The sequence below is a fragment of the Copadichromis virginalis genome, linkage group LG3 (assembly GCF_057382275.1).
Source record: "Copadichromis virginalis isolate Kocher_CV1m ecotype Utaka linkage group LG3, C_Virginalis_male_GT1.1, whole genome shotgun sequence".
Classification (NCBI taxonomy): domain Eukaryota; kingdom Metazoa; phylum Chordata; class Actinopteri; order Cichliformes; family Cichlidae; genus Copadichromis; species Copadichromis virginalis.
Window position 1 is genome coordinate 17,486,817 of NC_140620.1, and position 19,767 is coordinate 17,506,583.

The 19,767-nt window shown below is 40.6% G+C and overlaps 1 protein-coding gene across 5 annotated transcripts; it reads left to right on the top strand.

Moving 5' to 3' along the window:
* Positions 1 to 1,566: 1,566 nt before the first annotated feature.
* On the top strand, positions 1,567 to 18,977 carry LOC146713128 (protein NLRC3-like). 5 transcript variants are annotated; one of them, XM_085452267.1, is made up of 10 exons: positions 1,568 to 3,564; positions 4,009 to 4,141; positions 4,685 to 4,804; positions 5,313 to 5,432; positions 8,373 to 8,512; positions 8,586 to 10,362; positions 11,508 to 11,678; positions 13,189 to 13,362; positions 16,212 to 16,240; positions 16,352 to 17,985. In XM_085452267.1, the coding sequence occupies exons 2-9, from the start codon at positions 4,041 to 4,043 to the stop codon at positions 16,225 to 16,227; spliced, it is 2,619 nt and encodes an 872-aa protein (XP_085308393.1). In that variant the 5' UTR covers positions 1,568 to 3,564; positions 4,009 to 4,040; the 3' UTR covers positions 16,228 to 16,240; positions 16,352 to 17,985. The 5 variants fall into 5 exon arrangements, with proteins under 5 accessions (XP_085308397.1, XP_085308393.1, XP_085308394.1 ...); XM_085452268.1 differs by having other exon boundaries at positions 1,568 to 3,495; XM_085452269.1 differs by having other exon boundaries at positions 1,568 to 4,141; positions 17,597 to 18,977.
* Positions 18,978 to 19,767: the final 790 nt, after the last annotated feature.

Genomic DNA, 19,767 nt, shown 5'->3' on the forward strand with positions numbered 1-19,767 from the left:
GTCATCATCACTCAAACTTTGATTTAAGTTTGATTAATAATACAAAATGATTTATTAGTAGCAAAAGCAGATATAGACTCTGTCATTTTAAACATAAAAGTCTGGATTTCAAACCCTTTTAGCCTGCAATGAGAATTAACCTGGTGAGAATTCAATCCTCCACGTCTCTAAATAAGAGGTCGACCTTGTTGTCAACATTTATGCTCATACACAGTGCTTATATTGCTGAATGTGTCAAAGTAATTTGTAATTGCATTTCTAAGAAAGTAAACGTACGTTATGGTGTGTGACAGAAATGTTTGCAGTTACAACACATCTACACTGTTGATACAAAACCATGAATCCACTGTTAGGTGAGCTAGAGTTTGTACCGCTCTACTATGTACTATGTGCTATTGGAGCGCACTAATGTTGCCTGCATGGTACAGCTGAGATGTAATTATTTTCTGAAGTTATCTAACAACAGTTCCTACAGTCACAGGTTTGCATAGTTACAACTGAGCTCATGATCATGTGAACAGATCATAAAGTGTTCTCAGTCTCATCTTCTTCGCAGTGAATCATGAAGTGGACCTAAAGTTACTTACAGTTAGTGGTGGTCTGTTTGAAGCTGATGGTGACAAAAAAAAAGGCAAAACAAAAGATTTGTAGTGTACTTTAAGCAATGCATTATACATATAAATAATAATGTGATATTATAGCAAAACTCACCTCCCCATTGGAACAGCACAAGAATATTTCAAAGCTTGAACTGTGCTGTACATTATTAAACATAAAGTGTGTGTGTGTGGTTTTTGTTTAATTCTATATTATTTTTTATCTATTCTGCAAACATCAAGAAGTTATAATCAAAGAGACCAAACCATCGCCTCTTTGCTTCCTACCCTCAAGTACATTCTCACAGCTGTTACCGCCCAGCTCAGGGACAAAAGGAGATAACGCGAGAGACTCGGTCAGTGTCTGAGGTTTGGACTTTATTAAATCAAATCAAATCACTTTTATTGTCACATCACATGTGCAGGTACACTGGTACAGCACATGCGAGTGAAATTCTTGTGTGCGAGCTTCACAAGCAACAGAGTTGTGCAAAATACAATAACATAAACAGGCAAAATATACGAATGGCTAAATCTGAACTAATAAATATATGTACAATATATAATAGTATATGCAAAAAAAACAACAACAAAAATTTCTGGATGTGTATACTAAATGTTTTTCTGCGTGTGTGTGTGTTTGTGTGTGTGTGTGTGTGTGTGTGTGTGTGTGTGTGTGTGTGTGTGTGTGTATACACATATTTTACAAATTAAATAGAGTCAACAATAAATAAAATATATAAAAATATACAGAGTTGAGACATGTGCAAAACAGTGGCATTAACAGTGGCAAACACAAAACATAAAACAACAAAGCTGGAGCAATGTGTAGGCAAACAGCCAGTGCACTTGTCACTACTAACACTCAGGCTGTGTGCAACAAACAGAGTCTCTAGAGGTGTCCGACAGGGAGGCAACTGGCAGGCTCAGGTGAAGGCGTTCCCCTTCACCTGGCACATTGTCCTCCTTTTAACAGCTGCACCGGCCCTTATCCGTCACACCATTGGCTCTCTTCTTAGCCCTGAACTCCAAGGTAGCCAGTCCTCAGCGAGCCCAGGACCACAGGAGCTTCCTTACTAGAGCCCACCTCCTCGTTCTCCGTCTTGGCCGTAAGAACAGCAAAGACACACACTCTCTATCACACACAGAAACACAGCACAAGAAGATGCATTGCTGACTTTTTGTGATCCAGGTGGTGTATGTTCATTTTTCTTGCAGGTGTGACAGTTGGTGATATATTGTGCATTTATATTTTTACTCTATTCTTTTATTACATCTTCCCCTATGCCTCCCTATCCCCTCTTCTGTCTCTCCTGCCTTAGTCATTGTCATACTGTATACCACATACCAGATAACTGAAATAAAATAAATTGAAATGATGAAATGAACAGGTAAAAGAAATCTAGAGGAGCCTATAGAAAGTTTATAGAGCTGATCTTTGAAAAGCAAAATGTGTTTGGCAGAACAGCGTATTCAGATCACAAGTCTGATTGCAAAAGCTACCAGAATGGGCAGAATTTAAAAATGAAAATAAAAATCTCTGAACTCAGTGAACATGTCCTAGCATGACTGGAATGCAGTTCAACAGCTTTTGGTAACACTCAGTAAAAAACATGTGGATCATATGATCTGTTTCATAAGGTCTCTCTTCCATTATCCACTTTATAGCCAACACTCATATTAGAAAGAATATAATATATACATTCATACATATAAGAAAGAATGTACTGTATCTCTGCACACACAAAACCCCCATCAAGTTTGATCTTCAGTTTCATGTGTTTGTCCCTAGTCAGAGGAGAATTGGGAGACATGTTGAAACTGTCACAGCTATCAGAGAACAACACTGTCTGTTTTTTTTATTCGCAAAGTCTTGATAAACTGTGTTATTTATCCTCACTTTTAATACCTCTCTGTCTATTTCTCTGACACTGAGCTCCTGTGACTGTATGTTTGTACTGTGTCAGCTCCTATTAATGGTTTCATTCCATTAAACGGTCAGAGTTAAAACCATCACATTGTTTTTTGTAATGTTTGGTGTTTCACCCTTGTATTTGGATTATTGAGCTTCATGTGCTCAATAAAAGAGCTCACTTTTTCTTTAAATCTCCTCCTACCTCTGCATCTTTATCTTGTATTCTCACATACCACACACTGTCACACCACATGGACACTGTATGTCATTTTTTGCTCCCCTGTGCATGTACTAGAAGTGTTTGCTCGCTGTCATTTGAAAACATGAATCTGTCATCCATAAAGCTTTGAAACTATCCCTACTAGTGCAGTGTCTTTCAATTCCACTACTTCCTTCTGATGGTGCCTATTTGCACTTACACTTTAGTCATAAAACTCACTGAACTTGGATGTGCACAGAATCAGCTTTTCCATGTTTGCATTATTTTGTTCATTGTGTGGCTAAATTTAGCGTGGCTGTGTGTCTACTGGTTACACAAAGGTACGTCACAGAATGCACAGACTGGGCAAGTACTCTTTACTGGCATGCTTTTGCTTTGCTTTCATTGACATGGTGGGGAATTGTTAAGCACATGGAATATTCTGGAATGTTCTATCCTATGTGCCTTAATACTGCTGGAGTTTCCTTCCTACCTTCCTTTGCTCAAATAAGTTTGTCTTGATGTTATTTTTGAGGGGTTTTTTTTGTTATTTTTTTTTCCTTTATTATTGTATGGTCTTTACCTTACAATATAAATTGCCTTGAGATGAATGTTGTTATTATTAGATGCTAGAAGGGAATTGAATTAAATATTAATTGATAGTGTTTAGGAGGTCTAGTCATTTACATTCATATTTGTTGTTTTCAAGCAAAGATATCTCTCTTGCACACTGGGAATGTAGTCATACAAGTTCCTGTGGAGAGGGGAGGAGCTGCTCTGCTGAGGTGAGGAGAAAACAAAGTACTATAATTTCAGTTTCTACAGTCATAGAAGCAGACGAGTGAAAAAAAAAGGTGAGTGTTATTGAGCATTTATGGGTTGTCGGAAAAATAGCAAAACTATTTCTTACTGGAAGATATTACATTAATGTTTCTCAAGGTGGAACAAAAAGCTGGAAATTGTTATGGTCTATTTCTGCACTCGAGTTTGTTGCACCATAGAACGAAAAAGAACGAAACATGATGGATGAAACTATATCTTTGGTTAATGGTGAGACTGACATTTTAACGTCTTGTGCTGAGCTGTCTCTCAGTGAGCTGTAGGAGAGTAAACTGGAGGGTTTAATACAAGCTAACTCTGTGTGTGTGTGTGTGTGTGTGTGTGTGTGTGTGTGTGTGTGTGTGTGTGTGTGTGTGTGTGCTGTGTTTCCTGTTCTGCCAGTTATGGCGTTCTTTAAAAATATTTCTGATGTTTTTTTCTGCCGTGCTCACAGTCACAGTTCCTTGTTTCTCTCCCAGGAAGCCTAAAAATAAGTGTTTTGGAGGGGAACATGGCAGAGTTTCAAGGATCCAGCTCTATGTCCATGAACAGTGACAAATTAGGAGATTATAATCCAGTGTTCAGTCATGAACTTGGACCATCAGGCAAAAAGTAAGAAACTGTGTCTGTTATAAGCAATTTGAAAATGGCGAAAGGAGAGGACAAACTTTAGTAACATAGTAAAGTCTTTCTGAAAAATGCTCTTAAAGCACTAAGACATTCATATCAAGTGATTTTCCTCAAACAACCACTGACGCTGTATTATGTATTTCAGTCTGTATTATGTTTTTGACTTCCTGATATTTGTTTTCCATTGAGTTTTGTATTTTATTTTATGAAGGAACATAATACAAGCTGTGACTCCTTATCCTGGTAACTGATGTTAAGATGATTGAATACTGATGAGGGAAAGATTATTTGCTTATATAACAGAAAAATCTAAATGGAAAGCTCTGAAATATTAAATGAAGATCTGAAAGTGAGTTAAAAACGATTACCCTGGTGACAGCCTGCCCTACAGAAAGTACAGTAGTAGAGAGAAAATTGAGTTTTTCAGTCTCCTAAATCTGACAGAGAGAGAGAAACAGCTGAATGCCCAACAACAGGCACATGTAGAAGAATAATCTGTTCTGGATTCATTGTTTGTGTTTACAGACATCAACAACACAAACACAGACCACAGTTTCCAGGATCCAGCTCTGTGTCCATGAACAGTGACATGTCCAGAGATTATCCTCCAGTCTTCAGTCATGAACCTGGACCTTCAGGCACACAGTAGGAGACTGATTCGGCTATAAACTGAGTGAAGATTTTAGTTTTCGAGTCTTTCACATTATTTCAAAGGGGTCTGCAAGGGTCCTTGACTTGTGTATAACCCATTGAAATGTTTTCCTATGAAGTTTTGAAGTAATTAAGAGACTGTCTTTATGTGAAAATGGTGAGTGGACACAATAAGCTTTAGTAACATTATATAGTCTTTATGAAAAGCCTCTTAACCATTAAAACATTCATATACAGTGCTTTTCCTCAAACAACCACTGACACAGCTGTGTTACTTTCAGCCTGTATTATGAGTTTGAACGCCTAATATTTGTTTTCCATTAAGTTTTGCAGTTTTATGTTCCTGATAAAATAACTATTGTACTACCAGTGCACTTATTTGTGACTGATTGGTTTGATGCTGCCAACTGCCTTTATGTGGATGTGCTCACAGCTAAACTGATAAATCCCTGTAAACATGGCACGTTGGTTAATTCTCTTCATTCTATGTTTGTGTTTACAGACGTAAACAACACAAACACCAAGCAGAGTTTCCAGAATCCAGCTCTGTGTCCATGAACAGTGACATGTCCAGAGATTATCCTCCAGTCTTCAGTCATGAACCTGGACCCCCAATCACACAGTAAGAGGCTGATTCTGGCTATAAACTGAGTGAAGATGATTTTAGTTTTCGAGTATTTCGTATTGTTTCAAAGGAGTTCGCAAGGGTGGAGTCACTGAATTGTGCTTATACTCCTCTGAAGCAGATCAGAGATTGGTAGGAATGAAATTACTGCAATTTAAAAAAACATGTGGCCACAAACATGTTTTTTTTTACAAACATTAAAGACACCATTCTTAAAAGATCGAGGCTAAACACAGTCTTTCTGAGAAGGCTCTTAACGCCCTTGCAATTAAGCAATTATTCCCCCAAAACCACTAACACAGCTGTGTTAATGTCTATTGCGTGTTTGGCTTAAATACAGCCCAGATGCAACACTTCAGAGTAGACTGGTTCCCTTGGTTAGTTAGACAGAGGAAGCAAAACTGGACATAACACACATGAGGCAATCTGTGATGTTATGGTTTAGGGCCCGGATGGCTTGGGGATAGAAGCTCCTCTTGAGTCTCTCTGTCCTTGCCCGGATGATGTGGAACCTTCTACCAGATTGCAGAAGTTGGAACAGTTTGTTGCCAGGATAGGATGGGTCCTTCAGTATCTGCGCTGCTCTAGTCTGGCATCTCCTGGTGTAGGTGTCCTGAAGCAGTGGGAGAGCAATCCTGCAGCAGCGTTCTGCTGTACGGATCACTCTCTGGAGAGCTTTTTGGTCCTTAACACAGCTGTTCCCAAACCACGATGTAATGTTCTGTTTGGGGATGCTCTCCATAGTGCCTGTATTGAAAATCCTGAGGATCACTGGAGAGACCCTGAACTTCCTTAGCTGTTGTAGGTGGTACAGGCGCTGCCTAGCCTTTTTCGTCTGGACCTGAATGTGGGCAGACCATATCAGGTCTGAGGAGATACGGACACTGAGATACTTGAAGGACTGCCCCCTCTCCACTGGAACTCCAGTCTCTGTGCTGACTCCTTCTGAAGTCCACCACCAGCTCCTTGGTCTTGCCAACGTGCAGCTGGAGGTGGTTATCCTGGCACCATGATGCCAGATTCTTCACCTCCTCCATGTAGGCCGCCTCATCGTTGTTGGAGATGGCGCCCAATACCACTGTGTCATCAGCAAACTTCACAATGATGTTTGAGCCGTGGTGGGCCACACAGTCTGCTGTGTAGAGGGAGCATGACATCCCGGTGCATTTCAGACCCAGCAACACGCTCAGACAAAAACTGGTTCACCCGAAAGACAAAACGCCAAAACACAAACGTAACAATGTGGTGTATGCTGTACAGTGCAGCGAGGAATGCTCAGACCTCTACATTGGAGAGACCAAACAGCCACTTCACAAGCGCATGGCACAACACAGAAGAGCCACCTCCATAGGACAAGACTCAGCAGTCCATCTGCATCTTAACGATAAAGGTCACTCTTTCGAGGATGCCAACGTTCACATTTTGGACAGAGAGGACAGATGGTTTGAAAGAGGAGTGAAAGAAGCCATCTATGTCTGCTGTGAGCGACCATCTTTGAACAGAGGCGGGGGTTTACGACACCAACTCTCTGCCATCTATAATCCAGTTTTGAGATCCCTTCCCAGACGCCTTAACGCCCACTCCCATCCTGGGCCATCTGACCTCAGGAATTCGCATGATAAGGTGGGCCAGGTTTCACAATGAACACACCCGAAACTCTGGCTGATTGGGACCCACACCCAGTTTCACACCTTGGCTCAGGCGATTAGAGGATCATCAGGGGGTCCTTTTGTCCCTCCGTGGGGGGTTACTCCCACTAGACTCTCCACCATTTGACCTTAGAACTGAAGAAGCTTCTCGGATGAGAGGTGAAACGTCTTCAAGCAACTTAAAGAAGTCCAGACGCTTTTCTTTGCAAGCTCCTTTGAGTAGAGCAGTGGCAAGAGGACATATCCCTGGGGTTCTCCTGTGTTGATGCTGATACTGTTAGAGACGCATCTACCCACCCTCACCACCTGAGTTCTGCTATAATTAACAGCTGATGTCGAGAGGTCCTAATGTTTGCACTGATATTTGTGTTCTAGTCGACTATCTGATTCTTTTTGAATTCAGATATGTGATCATGTATGGTAGACACCCTATTAATGTAACTGTACTGCTTTAAGAAGAGGAAGCAAAACCAGAGCAGATTGGGGAGCAGTGTTCCCTCTAAGCTGCTGACACAGTCTCCGCACACATCTGCGCTGCGCACAAAATAATCCAGTGTGAATTGAAATGAAAGTAAATACATGTATTTATTTTAATTTTACTGATTTTCTGTGTGTGGAAACCGTGTCAGCAGTGTGCAATTGCTCACGTGCTCAGCTTAGAGGGAACAGTGTTGGGGAGTGTGTGTGACCAAATACATGGAAACCAGGCGGATTGCTAGCTCCTCTGAGCAGTGTGGGAACCATAGCTGAACTCAAAAGACTCCAGAAAATGGAGAATTAACGTGAACAAACTGAGAGGGAAATCCTGAGCACAGCAGACAAACAGGTTTAAGAGATGAACTAGCGAGCAGAGGAGGTGAAGATGAAGGCAAAGGTAGAGGTGTGTGATGTTGGATGAGAGGCTGCAGGTTTTGTAGAGACTATCCTTGAGTATTCAGTTATGAACCTGGATCATCAGGCACAAAGTACAGATTTCGGAATAACCAGTTTTCTGAAAGTCAAGACAACATTCTTGGAAGCTAGGCTAAACCCTAAGGCCAATCTCCTTGTTTCAGTAGACCAAACAGCCACCCACACAAAAACTGTTTTGCTTCGATTAAGAATAAATGCACTGTTTTATACACGAAAAGGCAACAGAAAACACAATAAGTGAAAGATACTGAGGGGAAAAACCAGTAACTGAATGCCCACTACTATGAACCTACCACAGAAACAAGTGTTTGCATGATGTCTACAAATGTTTTTACTTCCTTTCTTTGGTCAGAATAATTTTTGTTTGTGTCCACAGAGAGAAGAAGAGGAATTTCTTTCTGGAGAAGCCAGTGTCATGTTGTGTGTGGTGTCAGGATGTCCTGAAGGATTCATCTACAGACTTCTGTCCCCAATGTGGAGTCAAGTCTGGAACCAGAACTTTTCAGCAGACAGCCAGTAAGAGCAGTTGTGCAAAAATGAAAACTTAAGTTTTCTTGCTCTGTTTAATTGTTTTCCATTCTTTCAACAGATACTGATCTAGAAAAAGTTTTTGATGTATTAAAGGTCACTCTGAGGACACGATATGAACATGTGATTGAAGGACCTGATAAATCAGGAATTGGAGCCCTCCTCAGATTAATCTACACTGAGGTCTACATCACAGAGGAGCAGAGTGAAGCTGTACACTTCCAACATGAGGTGAGGCAGGTGGAGAGCGCTTGTAAGAAGATCCCCTGTGAAACACCAATCAGCAGCAAGGACATCTTTAAAGCCTTGCCTGACCAACAGAGACCCATCAGAGTGGTTCTGACATATGGTGTTGCTGGCATTGGAAAAACCTTCTTGGTGCAGAAGTTCACTCTGGACTGGGCAGAGGGCTTAGAAAACCAACACACCAGTGCGGTGGTTGTGCTTTCATTCAGAGAGCTGAACTTGGTCAGAGATGAGCAGTACAGTCTCCTGGAGCTGATCCATGTTTTCTATCCAACATTACAGAGCGTCACAGCAGAGAAGCTCACTGTGTGTAATCTTTTGTTCATCTTTGATGGCCTGGATGAAAGCAGACTTTTGTTGGATTTTGCAAACAGGAAGCTTTTGTCTGAGGTCACACAGAAGTCAACCATCAGTGAGCTGCTGACAAATCTCATTGAGGGAAATCTGCTTCCATCTGCTCTCATCTGGATAACTTCCCGACCCGCAGAAGTAAGTCAAATTCCTCCTAAATGTGTTGACAGGATGACAGAAGTTCGAGGCTTTACTGACTCCCAGAAGCAGGAGTACTTCAGGAGAAGATTCAGAAATAAAGAGCTGTCAAGCAGAATCGTCTCTCACTTGAAAACATCCAGGAGCCTTTACATTATGTGTGGAATCCCAGTTTACTGCTGGATCACTGCTACAGTTCTGGAGCACATGTTGACTACAGAGGAGAGAGCAGAGCTGCCCAAGACCCTGACTGACATGTACTCACACTTCCTGATGGTTCAGATAAAGAAAAATCACAAGTACCATACGGGGAAAGAGATGAGACGAATAGAGCTCAGCAGTGCTGACAGGGAGGTTCTTCTGAAGCTGGGGCAGCTAGCATTTGAACATCTGCAGAAAAAGAACATCCTGTTTTACAGAGAAGACTTGGAGCAGTGTGGTCTGGATGTTACAGAGGCCTCGGTGTACTCAGGAGTTTGTACAGAGATCTTCAAAAGAGAATCTGTGATCTTCCAGAAACCAGTTTACTGCTTTGTTCATCTGAGCATTCAGGAGTTTCTAGCTGCTGTCTACATGTTCCACTGTTACACCAACAGGAAGACAGAGGTACTGCAGGACTTCCTGAGAGAGGACATCTCATCTCTGGAAGATTTTCTGGGCAGAGTCATGGAGGAATCCTTGGTTCTTGAGAATAACCACCTGGAACTGTTTGTTCGTTTCCTCCATGGCCTCGCTCTGAAGTCCAATCAAAGAATTTTAGGTGGTCTGCTGGGTCAGATAGAGAACAGTCCAGAAACCATCCAGAGAGTCATCAACAACCTGAAGGAGCTTAGAACTGATGGCAAGTGTCCTGAAAGATGCCTAAACATTTTCCACTGTCTGATGGAAATGAAGGACCTCTCACTACATCAAGAGATCCAAGAGTTCCTGAAGTCACAGAACAAATCAAAGAAGGAACTCTCTGGAATTGAGTGCACAGCTCTTGCATATATGCTGCAGATGTCAGAAAATTTTTATGATGAGTTGGATCTGAAAGAATACAATACATCACAGGAAGGACGATGGAGACTGCTTCCAGCTGTGATGAATTGCAGAAAGGCCCGGTGAGTCTAGATTTGATTAACATTATCAAACAGTGTAGATTAATAGTTTAGTTCTTAAAGTTATTCATACTAAAAGATTATCTCTTCTCATTACATAGTTCCAGTTATTTATTGGAAACATTGTGAACATGTTTTTTTGTTTTGTTTTTTTAACCAAAAATTATTTGGGTGATTACATTTTTAAACATCTTCAGCTGAAACAGTGACTGTGGCCAAATGTTAAAGTAATTGGATAACACTTCATGTTGTTACAGTGGTTGATTTTCAGCAATACAAATTAAATCAGTCAAGTGATTCAGTACAGTCAGTTTTAATAATATTATTATTATATTAATTACATCACAGTGAGTGGTCATAAATTAATCACATGAGACTGTGATAGGAAGGACCCAAGCACGTAGTGTTGCAAGATGAGTGTTTGTTTATTTATAAAGTGTTTTAACCAGTTTGCTTTTAGCAGCTTTCCAGGTGCACACTTCAGTTCACTTCTGTACACAGCTCTGTCCTGTTGTTCAACTCTCACTCCTTTCTCAGGCCCCAGCAGCAACTGAAATAGGGTAAACATGATTAGCATGCCAGACTTCCCTTGGTCCCTTGCAGTTGAGCCACAAACAACACCCTGCCCCAGAGACAAAGACTGACACTGCAGTCTTTTTTTGATTGACTTTTACTGATCCTGAGTCCAACTTTTCATTTTAGCACTGTGGAGTTAACAGGCACAGCAGCACTTCCAAATCACATGAAGGATTTAAGATGACATAGCAGCAAGACACACCCCCATTGCATCTCCATTGAAAGTGGGGAGTTCAAACTATTAACCAGTTTATAAATTGTGTTGATAGGACAGGAAAAAACAGACGTAATTAAGAAATAGTTTCAGAGTTTTCTTGAATGTTGTCACCATGTTTAGCACAGGAAGAAATGTTAGAAACTGGAAATTCTAAGGAAAGTGCTCCCAAGTAGAAAGAAACAACAAACAACAAAATGACAACCACAGAAATGATAAACTCTTGCACTTTCCTTCAGAGAAGGAAAAAATGTATCTAGTTGTTTTACATCAAGTCCACAAAATAAATAAAATGTTTTTTCTTCACAATAACATGTTTTTATTATTATATTATATTTGCAATTATGTGTCAACACAGACTTCATGATGTTTATATTTATGGGAAACGGTGTGGAGCTGTGGCCTCAGCTCTGACGTCAGACCGCTCCCATCTGAGAGAGCTGCACCTGATTTCAGTCACTGTGCTGGAGCCAGCAGATGAACTTTTTGCTTCTCTGGGGCATCCAAACTGTAGACTGGAGACACTCAGGTCAGTTAACTGAAACTGAATCTGTTGTTATTTATAAAGTTATTTCACTAATAAGTAATCCAACTCCAGTAATGTAGGATGGAGGACAGGGATGCACCAATCCAACATATTTATATACATATTTAATATGGTACCTTGGCTTCACCACACCAAGACTTGGATTTTAGTAGGTGATTTTGGAGACTGTATAATGAATGTATGTGCATAAACAGTCAAGCCCATAATTATTTAGAGCACTCGTAAATTTTGACTTAAAAGTTACCTTTGTTCAACCAGGTATTTTTCTTTAGTTGAATCTGGTTTCTATCGAAAGACAATAGCTTTTATTTATTATTATTATTATTATTATTATTATTATTATTATTATTATATGAGAAAAAAGTGCCAGGTCCAAAATTATTCATACCCATCACAAACTGTCACAGTCACTGGGAAAATCCAATGTTCTTTCCAAATAGTCAAAGCTGTTCTAAAGCATCCTACCCTGACTAATTGGAAACAGCTGTTTTAACCAACTCAACAGGGCTCTGCAGTTGGGTTGTGGACAGTCATGGCTAAGATAAAGGAGCTTGGTGAGGACCTGCAGCTGTGTATTGTGGCTGGTAAAAAAGCCATATCTAAATGTTTTCAAGTTCCAGTGGCTGCAGTGCAAAGTATTATTCAAAAATACAAGTTTTGCACTGTGGAAAATCTCAGAGAACATTGTTGATAACCAAAAGTGACACCTGTGCTGGCCAGGATGATAATGATAGAGGTGAAGAAGAATCATAGGATCACCATCAATCCTGGTCAATCTGTGCTCTGCTGGTATCAATGTCTCAAACAGTCCAACGGACACTGCACACTGCTGGGTTCCACGGAGGACACGGCTTCTCCAGAGAAGGCACACAAAAGCCCCTTTGGAAATGCTCATCTGGACAAAGAAAAAGATTACTGGTCTTCTGTGTTATGGTTAGATGAAACAAGAATAGAATTGTTTGACCACTATGATGCTTCCTTCATTTGGCATAAAAAAGGAGACGCCTTCAACCCAAAGAACACCATCCCCACTGTCAAACATGGTGGTGGGAACCTAATGCTTTGGGGGTGTTTTCCAGCCAGTGGACCGGGGAACCTAATCACAGTAAATGGCACCATGGTAGTTGGTTAATAGTTGGTTTTGTTAGCCACCACCTCCGTTCCATGATGGTTATTCAGTGGACATGGATGACATTTTTTTTTACTTCTCTTTCAAACCATCTATCTTCTCTGTCCAAAATGTGAGCCTTGACAATAGCATCGAGGAGGCTCTTCTATGTTGTGCCATGTGTTTTTGGAGTGGCTCTCTCCCTTATGTAGAGATATGAGCAGACACAAAGTATGTCACAGTGCACAATATGTAGGTTGAACTGTTTAAGGGAGGTTTGACTTTGGGATGACGCAGTTTTTGGGTAAGGGTGTTACTAGGTTTGAAATGCGCAGTGATGTCATGTTAAATGAACACTTTGTAACTCACATGATTGTTATTCAGCTTTGAGAACGTCACTTTGTCAGAGAACAGCTGTGCTGCTCTGCTCATTGCTCTGAAGTCCAACCCCCCCTATCTGAAACGTCTGGATCTAATAGGATGCAACCTGGAGGGCGCAGGGATGAAACAACTGTATTATTACCTGGAGAGTCCACACTGTAAACTACAGTTTAAAAGGTCAGTTTACTTGACTTAGATTATGAAGGAAAAATATTTCTTTGGTTTCTGTTTATCGGTGTCTGCAGAAAAAAACGACCACACATACAAAAAGAATACGGCTGTGCAGAAGGTTGACTTTGTGATGATCCACAGTAACAAAATAACAAAGTTACTGCACAATGCACATTTAAAGGTCTTGTGTCCTAACACTTTATGAACTTTTAGTTTCACATGTCCCCAGAATCTTCAGGCTTCTGTTCAAAATGGTAAATGGCCTGTATTTATATAGTGCTTTTCTAGTCCCTAAGGACCCCAAAGCACTTTACACAACCAGTCATCCACCCATTCACACACACATTCACACACTGGTGATGGCAAGCTACATTGTAGCCACAGCCACCCTGGGGTGCACTGACAGAGGCGAGGCTGCTGGACACTGGCGCCACCAGTAGGCAACGGGTGAAGTGCCAAGGACACAATGACCCAGACTGTCCAAGCCGGGGCTCGAGCTGGCAACCTTTCGATTACAAGGCGAACTCCCAACTCTTGAGCCACGATCACCTACCAACAACAACAAAACAACATACAGATCTTTTTTTAAACATGTCTGCATGCCTCTAGTTAGAAACTCCTTCCAGTATCTGTGGACTCAAGTCAAACTGGAATGGGCTCTCACACCTCTTTCTGTGGAAAACAGTCAACAGGAGCAGAGCAGGGCCCTATTTCAGGAAGCCGGTTTAGAAAACTCAGAGTGAAAAACGATACTCAGGGTTGAGTAACCCCGAACTGTCCAACTCGGAATATTCGGTTTCAGAAAGGCTGATAACAATTAGTTCAATCAACGCGGAGTTGCTTTAACCCCAAGTTAAGCGCGCGCACGAGGATACATAAAGCCCTGATTAGTGGAGCACAGATTAAGCGAGTCACCATGGAGACGGAGGGAAAGAAGACGCGGTCAATGTATTTTACAGCGCTTGAGGCCGAAATTCTGATGGCAGTATAGGGCTTTGGAGCGTGATGTCACGGGGGTGGGCGATAACATGCAAATTTAGCATGCATGGCAAAACATGGCCGACAGAGTCAATGCATGAGTGTTAATTTAAACACTGATCTAGGGATTTCCACCCATTTAACACGTTATTTTATTATATTTTATTTTATTTTTTATTTCATACATTTTATTTTGTGATGTGAGCGCAGGTGCAACCCAACAGGCCCCAAACGTTCCTGGCAGCAAGTAAAAATGAAATATAAAAATATAGTCCAAACAGGTAAGGTGTAATTGTATTATGAGCCGTAGTGCTTGGTCTGTTTGTCCGATGTAAATCAATTGCAGTTAGAGGCTACATTAATTTCCCCTCTGTAAGCACTTATTGAAATTATCTGAGCACATTACAAGTACATATTTGCTTACTCTGTATGCTCAAATGTGACCCGTTATAGCCAACAGAAAAAAAGCGGAGGCCTGAAAAACAGGTGGGGGTCCTCCACCACCACCACTCACAGAGGCTGAGCAGTTGGCTTCCACATTTGTGATAATGTTGGCAGCATCACATATGATCTTCACAGTGCAGAGAACACAAATTAGCATCCATTACTATAATGAAATAATTTGTTAGTTTGAAATGCTACAGGGAACTATGTACCTGTACATTAATGCTGTGGAAAGACTTCCTGTTCACATAGTCTCCTTCATTTACTGAAGGAGCAATGATTGGAATGTGAGTGCCATCTATACAGCCAATCACGCCTGGGAACCGTGGGAATAAATGTAAAATGTAAGTAGTAGTTCAAGTATCACCACATCATGAATTAAGTTTTGTTCATCCTGATACCTGCAATTTTGTGGAATCCCTCTTTGATAAATCTTGTGGGTCTATGACCGGGGAACACCACAAACGAGTACAGGAGACATTTCAGTGCAACTGTAACATTCCTGACTGCCCGACAGACGGTAGCCTTGGAAACGTGCTCAGCGTCACCAATATTATACAGAAAGCTCCCGTTTGCAAAAAACCGAAGTGCAATACAAATAATATGTACAGAACTGAGACAATGTCCGCGATGTGTCACATGAGCAATATTAGGCCTGAGGATGTTATTCAAATAAATTATAGATTGTGCTGAAAAACGGTAACGTTCACACAGGAAATCATCAGGAAATGATAAAATGTCCAAACGCGCTCTAATCACTCTCTCCCAGCGGAGAGCTCTGCGGAGAATTTGGGCTTCAACATCTACTGGCTCTTCAAGGAAGGAGCACGCCATGTCTGACACTTCCTACAGTCAGGTTTCCGACAAAGAGGCGGAAAAAGTTAGGGTTAGTTGAAGTAAACCTGCTAGGGGGCAGGTTAGCTTCACGGAGTGTGTCGTCATAGTAACTCGCTCAGAATTAATCTAAACTCGCTTTGTGAAACCGAAAACCCAGAGTTTTCGTTAACTCAGGGTATACTTACTCAGAGTTTGCACTAAACTGGCTTCCTGAAATAGGGCCCTGCTCTTTAAGTACAGTGCGTATAGCTTTTTGATAGAGACCTGGATTTGACACTGCATGACTTCTAACTTCAAATGCATCACATGTAAATCAATATTTTATAGCCATTATGTTCTCAGAAAAAGAACATTGTTTACTGAAAACAGATGAACTGTAAATGTGGCTGTATCAAAATAAAAAAAATTAGGAAATGTTATTTTTCTCACATTCACAATAGTAGGCTGCTCACTTCTTGTTGGACCTCCATCTTCCACAGGTTACACCAAGATGTTTATTTTGACTTTAGTGTCTTTTCTCACTTTGTTAACACAAAGATGTAACAATTCATTTTTCTGCTACCTGTTTTTGATCCTGTCTCCTCATTTTCCTGCAGAGTGACTTCAGTTTAGATGCTGCACTGTGGTGAGTAATCTGTCTGTCTATGTGGCATTTAAATTAATATTTACCCATATTTATCATGTTTGATGTGAAATGTGCATTAGTTGTCTCACACAAAGCGCTTTACATATCCAGTCATCCACACACTGGTGATGGTAAGCTACATTGTAGCCACAGCCACCCTGGGGCGCACTGACAGAGGCGAGACTGCCGGACACTGGCGCCACCGGGCCGTCTGACCACCACCAGTAGGCAATGTGTGAAGTGTCTCGCCCAAGGACACAACGACCGAGACTGTCCAAGCTGGGGCTCGAACCAGCAACCTTCCGATTACAATGCAAACTCCCAACTCTTGAGCCCCATGACTACTATGACATGTTGTAATAATTTTACTACTGTAATTTTACTGGTGAACATTGTCTCAATTGTGGTGTTGCATTAGTGATCCGGAAGTGTATTTTTTCCAGTGCCGTGTTATGTTACAGTTCAGAGAAGGGTGTGGCACATGTACTTTGTTTAATGGGAATGCAGTTTTTCTAATTTTGCAGTATTTGGAAAATACAGATATTTGTTAACCCTTTAGAGCCGGTCGGAGCGGGCACGCTCTGTTTTGTGTAACTATTTTTAAATCCCGGTAGCTCTGCAACTACGTAAGCTAGCGCAATAATTTTTTTTGCATATGAAACCGGAGGAGTTGCACTTAGATCTTATGCCATCAGCTTGTCCTCGGTCACAGTTTCCTTCCACATATAGCTTTGCAAAAACTGCATAAAAAGCACTTGCAGCAACAAAAACATAATATTCCAGAAACACGCTTTGCCGATCCGATCAGCTGTTCATAACACTTCCTACGTTGGAATAGACGTCAGCACGAACTTTTGCATGTCCGCCATTACCTGCCCGAAACCGGAAGTGATGTCATTTTGCAGAAATGTGTTTTTTTTTTACCCTCAGAGCCTATACTGGTGTTTTTAAAAGCTATGTTTGACTTTATGACTTTCTGTGTCGTTTCTGGGATGCTTAGGACTCATATTGCACTGCTGGAAATAGTTTATTTTGATGCATATGCTGTTTTCCCCTTGGGCAACTTCTACCCTCAGCTCAGCTTCTACCATCGCTCACATTGGTTTGGCAGAGATTCCTTCCAGACTTCTTCCATTTAATCATGATGGCAACTTCTGTGCTCACTGGGACCTCCAGTGCTGCAGAAATTGTTCTGTACCCTTCCCCAGATTTTTGTTTACATGAAATTGTGTCTCAGAAGTCTACATAAACTATTCATTTGACCTCTTGGCTTGGTTATGGTCTGTCAACTATACGATATTATCAAATCATAATAACTTATATAAAATCATCACCAATCAAATAAATTGTCCACAGGTGGATTCTAATCAAGCTGGGAAAGATTTGACGAACAATCAAGAGATGCACCAAAACAGGATTCACGTGAGCTCAATTTTTAGTGCTGATGCAAAGGTTGTACATACTCGCCTGTGAACAAATAAATTCATCCATTTTGGAATAAGGCTGTAACATAACAAGTTGTGGAACAAGTGAAGTGCTTTCAAATTTCAGGATGCTCTGTGTGTTTTGGTTTATTGCCTTACTGTTTATAAAACGTTTAAAATGAATTTCTATATATGTTTGAACAAAATACATTTGTCAGCAAAAGTCAATCTGTAGAGGAACAAATATTTATATGATGTGAGAATAACAAGACAAATACATGTACAGCAAACATATTAAATATCCGTTTATTATCTCCTCAACCTGCATTTTATGGTTATCTCTGTGTTGCAGCTCCACTCTGTGAAATGATGATGAACTTCAGTTAAAGTCTACTTTAAATCTCAGAGGTTGATGCTGGATTGCAACAGACAGTTAAATAATCAATAAAATGTAATCATGCTTTTCTTTCCTTCCCTTTTCACTGTCCATGTTGAACAACACCACTTCACAAATTCAACATAACATCATCAAAGGTGCATAGTGTTCTACTAAAAAAAATATATATATATAGAGATTGACAGACCACGTGACTTTCGCGCATTGCATGCCGGGAACTCGTGGCAAAACAATCCAAGTACCTGCATCAAATGAAAGCATTTGCAGCACCGCAAAACGTTCATTCTTCGGTTCCAATAAATTCTTGCTTTTTCTTTGCCCCCCAAAAAGGTATGTACAAAACGAAGGAGAACAATGCCGGTCCGTACAAAGACAGATTTGATGAAAAGCCAAAGAAAAGATACGAGGAAAAAATCAAACCAGTGAAAGGGTCAGACCCTTACGAGCACACAGAGTGGACAAAATACGTTAGCGTGCTGCCCAACTTTCACCACGCTCAGATTTATAATTATACGGTTCTTGGAGTGAGTGCATACACTCGTGAAGTTTAGTAACTTCAGGTCACTGCACCAAGCCCAGGTACAGTTTACCGACGGATGGGTGCAGGACCTTGAAATGCACCGTGTAGAAAGTAAAGACCATCGTACATATCATAAGTTTACCAGTCCCACAAATCGTCTTCATAAATACACATTCGTTAACCGTTTATTAATAGGACCTTTGAGCTCAACGGTAATTAACCCTTTAGAGCCGGTCGGAGCGGGCATGCTCTGTTTTACGTAACTATTTTTAAATCCCGGTAGCACTGCAACCACATAAGCTAGCGCAATAATTTTTTTGCATATGAAACCGGAGGAGTTGTACTTACATCTTATGCCATCAGCTTGTCCTAGGTCACGGTTTCCTTCCACATAAAGCTTTGCAAAAACTGCATAAAAAGCGCTTGCAGGAACAAAAACATAATATTCCAGAAACACGCTTTGCCGATCCGATCAGCTGTTCATAACACTTCCTACGTTGGAATAGACGTCAGCGCGAACTTTTGCATGTCCGCCATTACCTGCCCGAAACCGGAAGTGCCGTCATTTTTGCGGAAATGTAGTCTTTTTTACCATCAGGGCCTCAGGGCCTATACTGGTCTTTTTTAAAAGTTATCTTTGACTTTATGACTTTCTGTGTCGTTTCTGGGATGCTTAGGACTCATATTACACTGCTGGAAATAGTTTATTTTGATGCATATGCTGCTTTTTTGCAAATTTGCAGTATAATATTTATTTTCGTTTTTCCTGCAGTGTATAAAAATTGGTGTATTTCAAAAATAAAACTATGAAGACACTCAAAATAAATTTCCTGTGGTAGGAAACTATTTTGTGCAACTTTTTTGTATTTACAGTTTTGAGGGATAAGCCTCTTAAATTTCTCTAACTAGAAATATATGTTAAAAAAGCAAAAACGATTTTCAATTTTTTTGTAGTTTATTGCACTTTTTTGCAATTTATGTAATTACTATGCACTTAATGAATACATATTATTAAAATCTGGGCTATAATTGTTGTATTGATGTATAGCAACTTGAAATGCTCCCAAAAATGGCACTACAGCATGTAAAAATATAATATAAGCTCTGGCGGACTTGGTTCTATGGTAGGTCTTAAAGGGTTAATTAGTAGTGGAAATAATTTCTGGTACGCATCACAGAAATGTAG

Excerpts from the sequence above, each read along its gene's own strand:
- LOC146713128 (XM_085452269.1), top strand. The coding sequence starts at position 4,041 with ATGGCAGAGTTTCAAGGATCCAGCTCTATGTCCATGAACAGTGACAAA. Across the intron at positions 8,513-8,585 it reads AACTTTTCAGCAGACAGCCA|ATACTGATCTAGAAAAAGTT; the intron begins GTAAGAGCAGTT and ends TTCTTTCAACAG. Across the intron at positions 10,363-11,507 it reads ATGAATTGCAGAAAGGCCCG|ACTTCATGATGTTTATATTT; the intron begins GTGAGTCTAGAT and ends GTGTCAACACAG.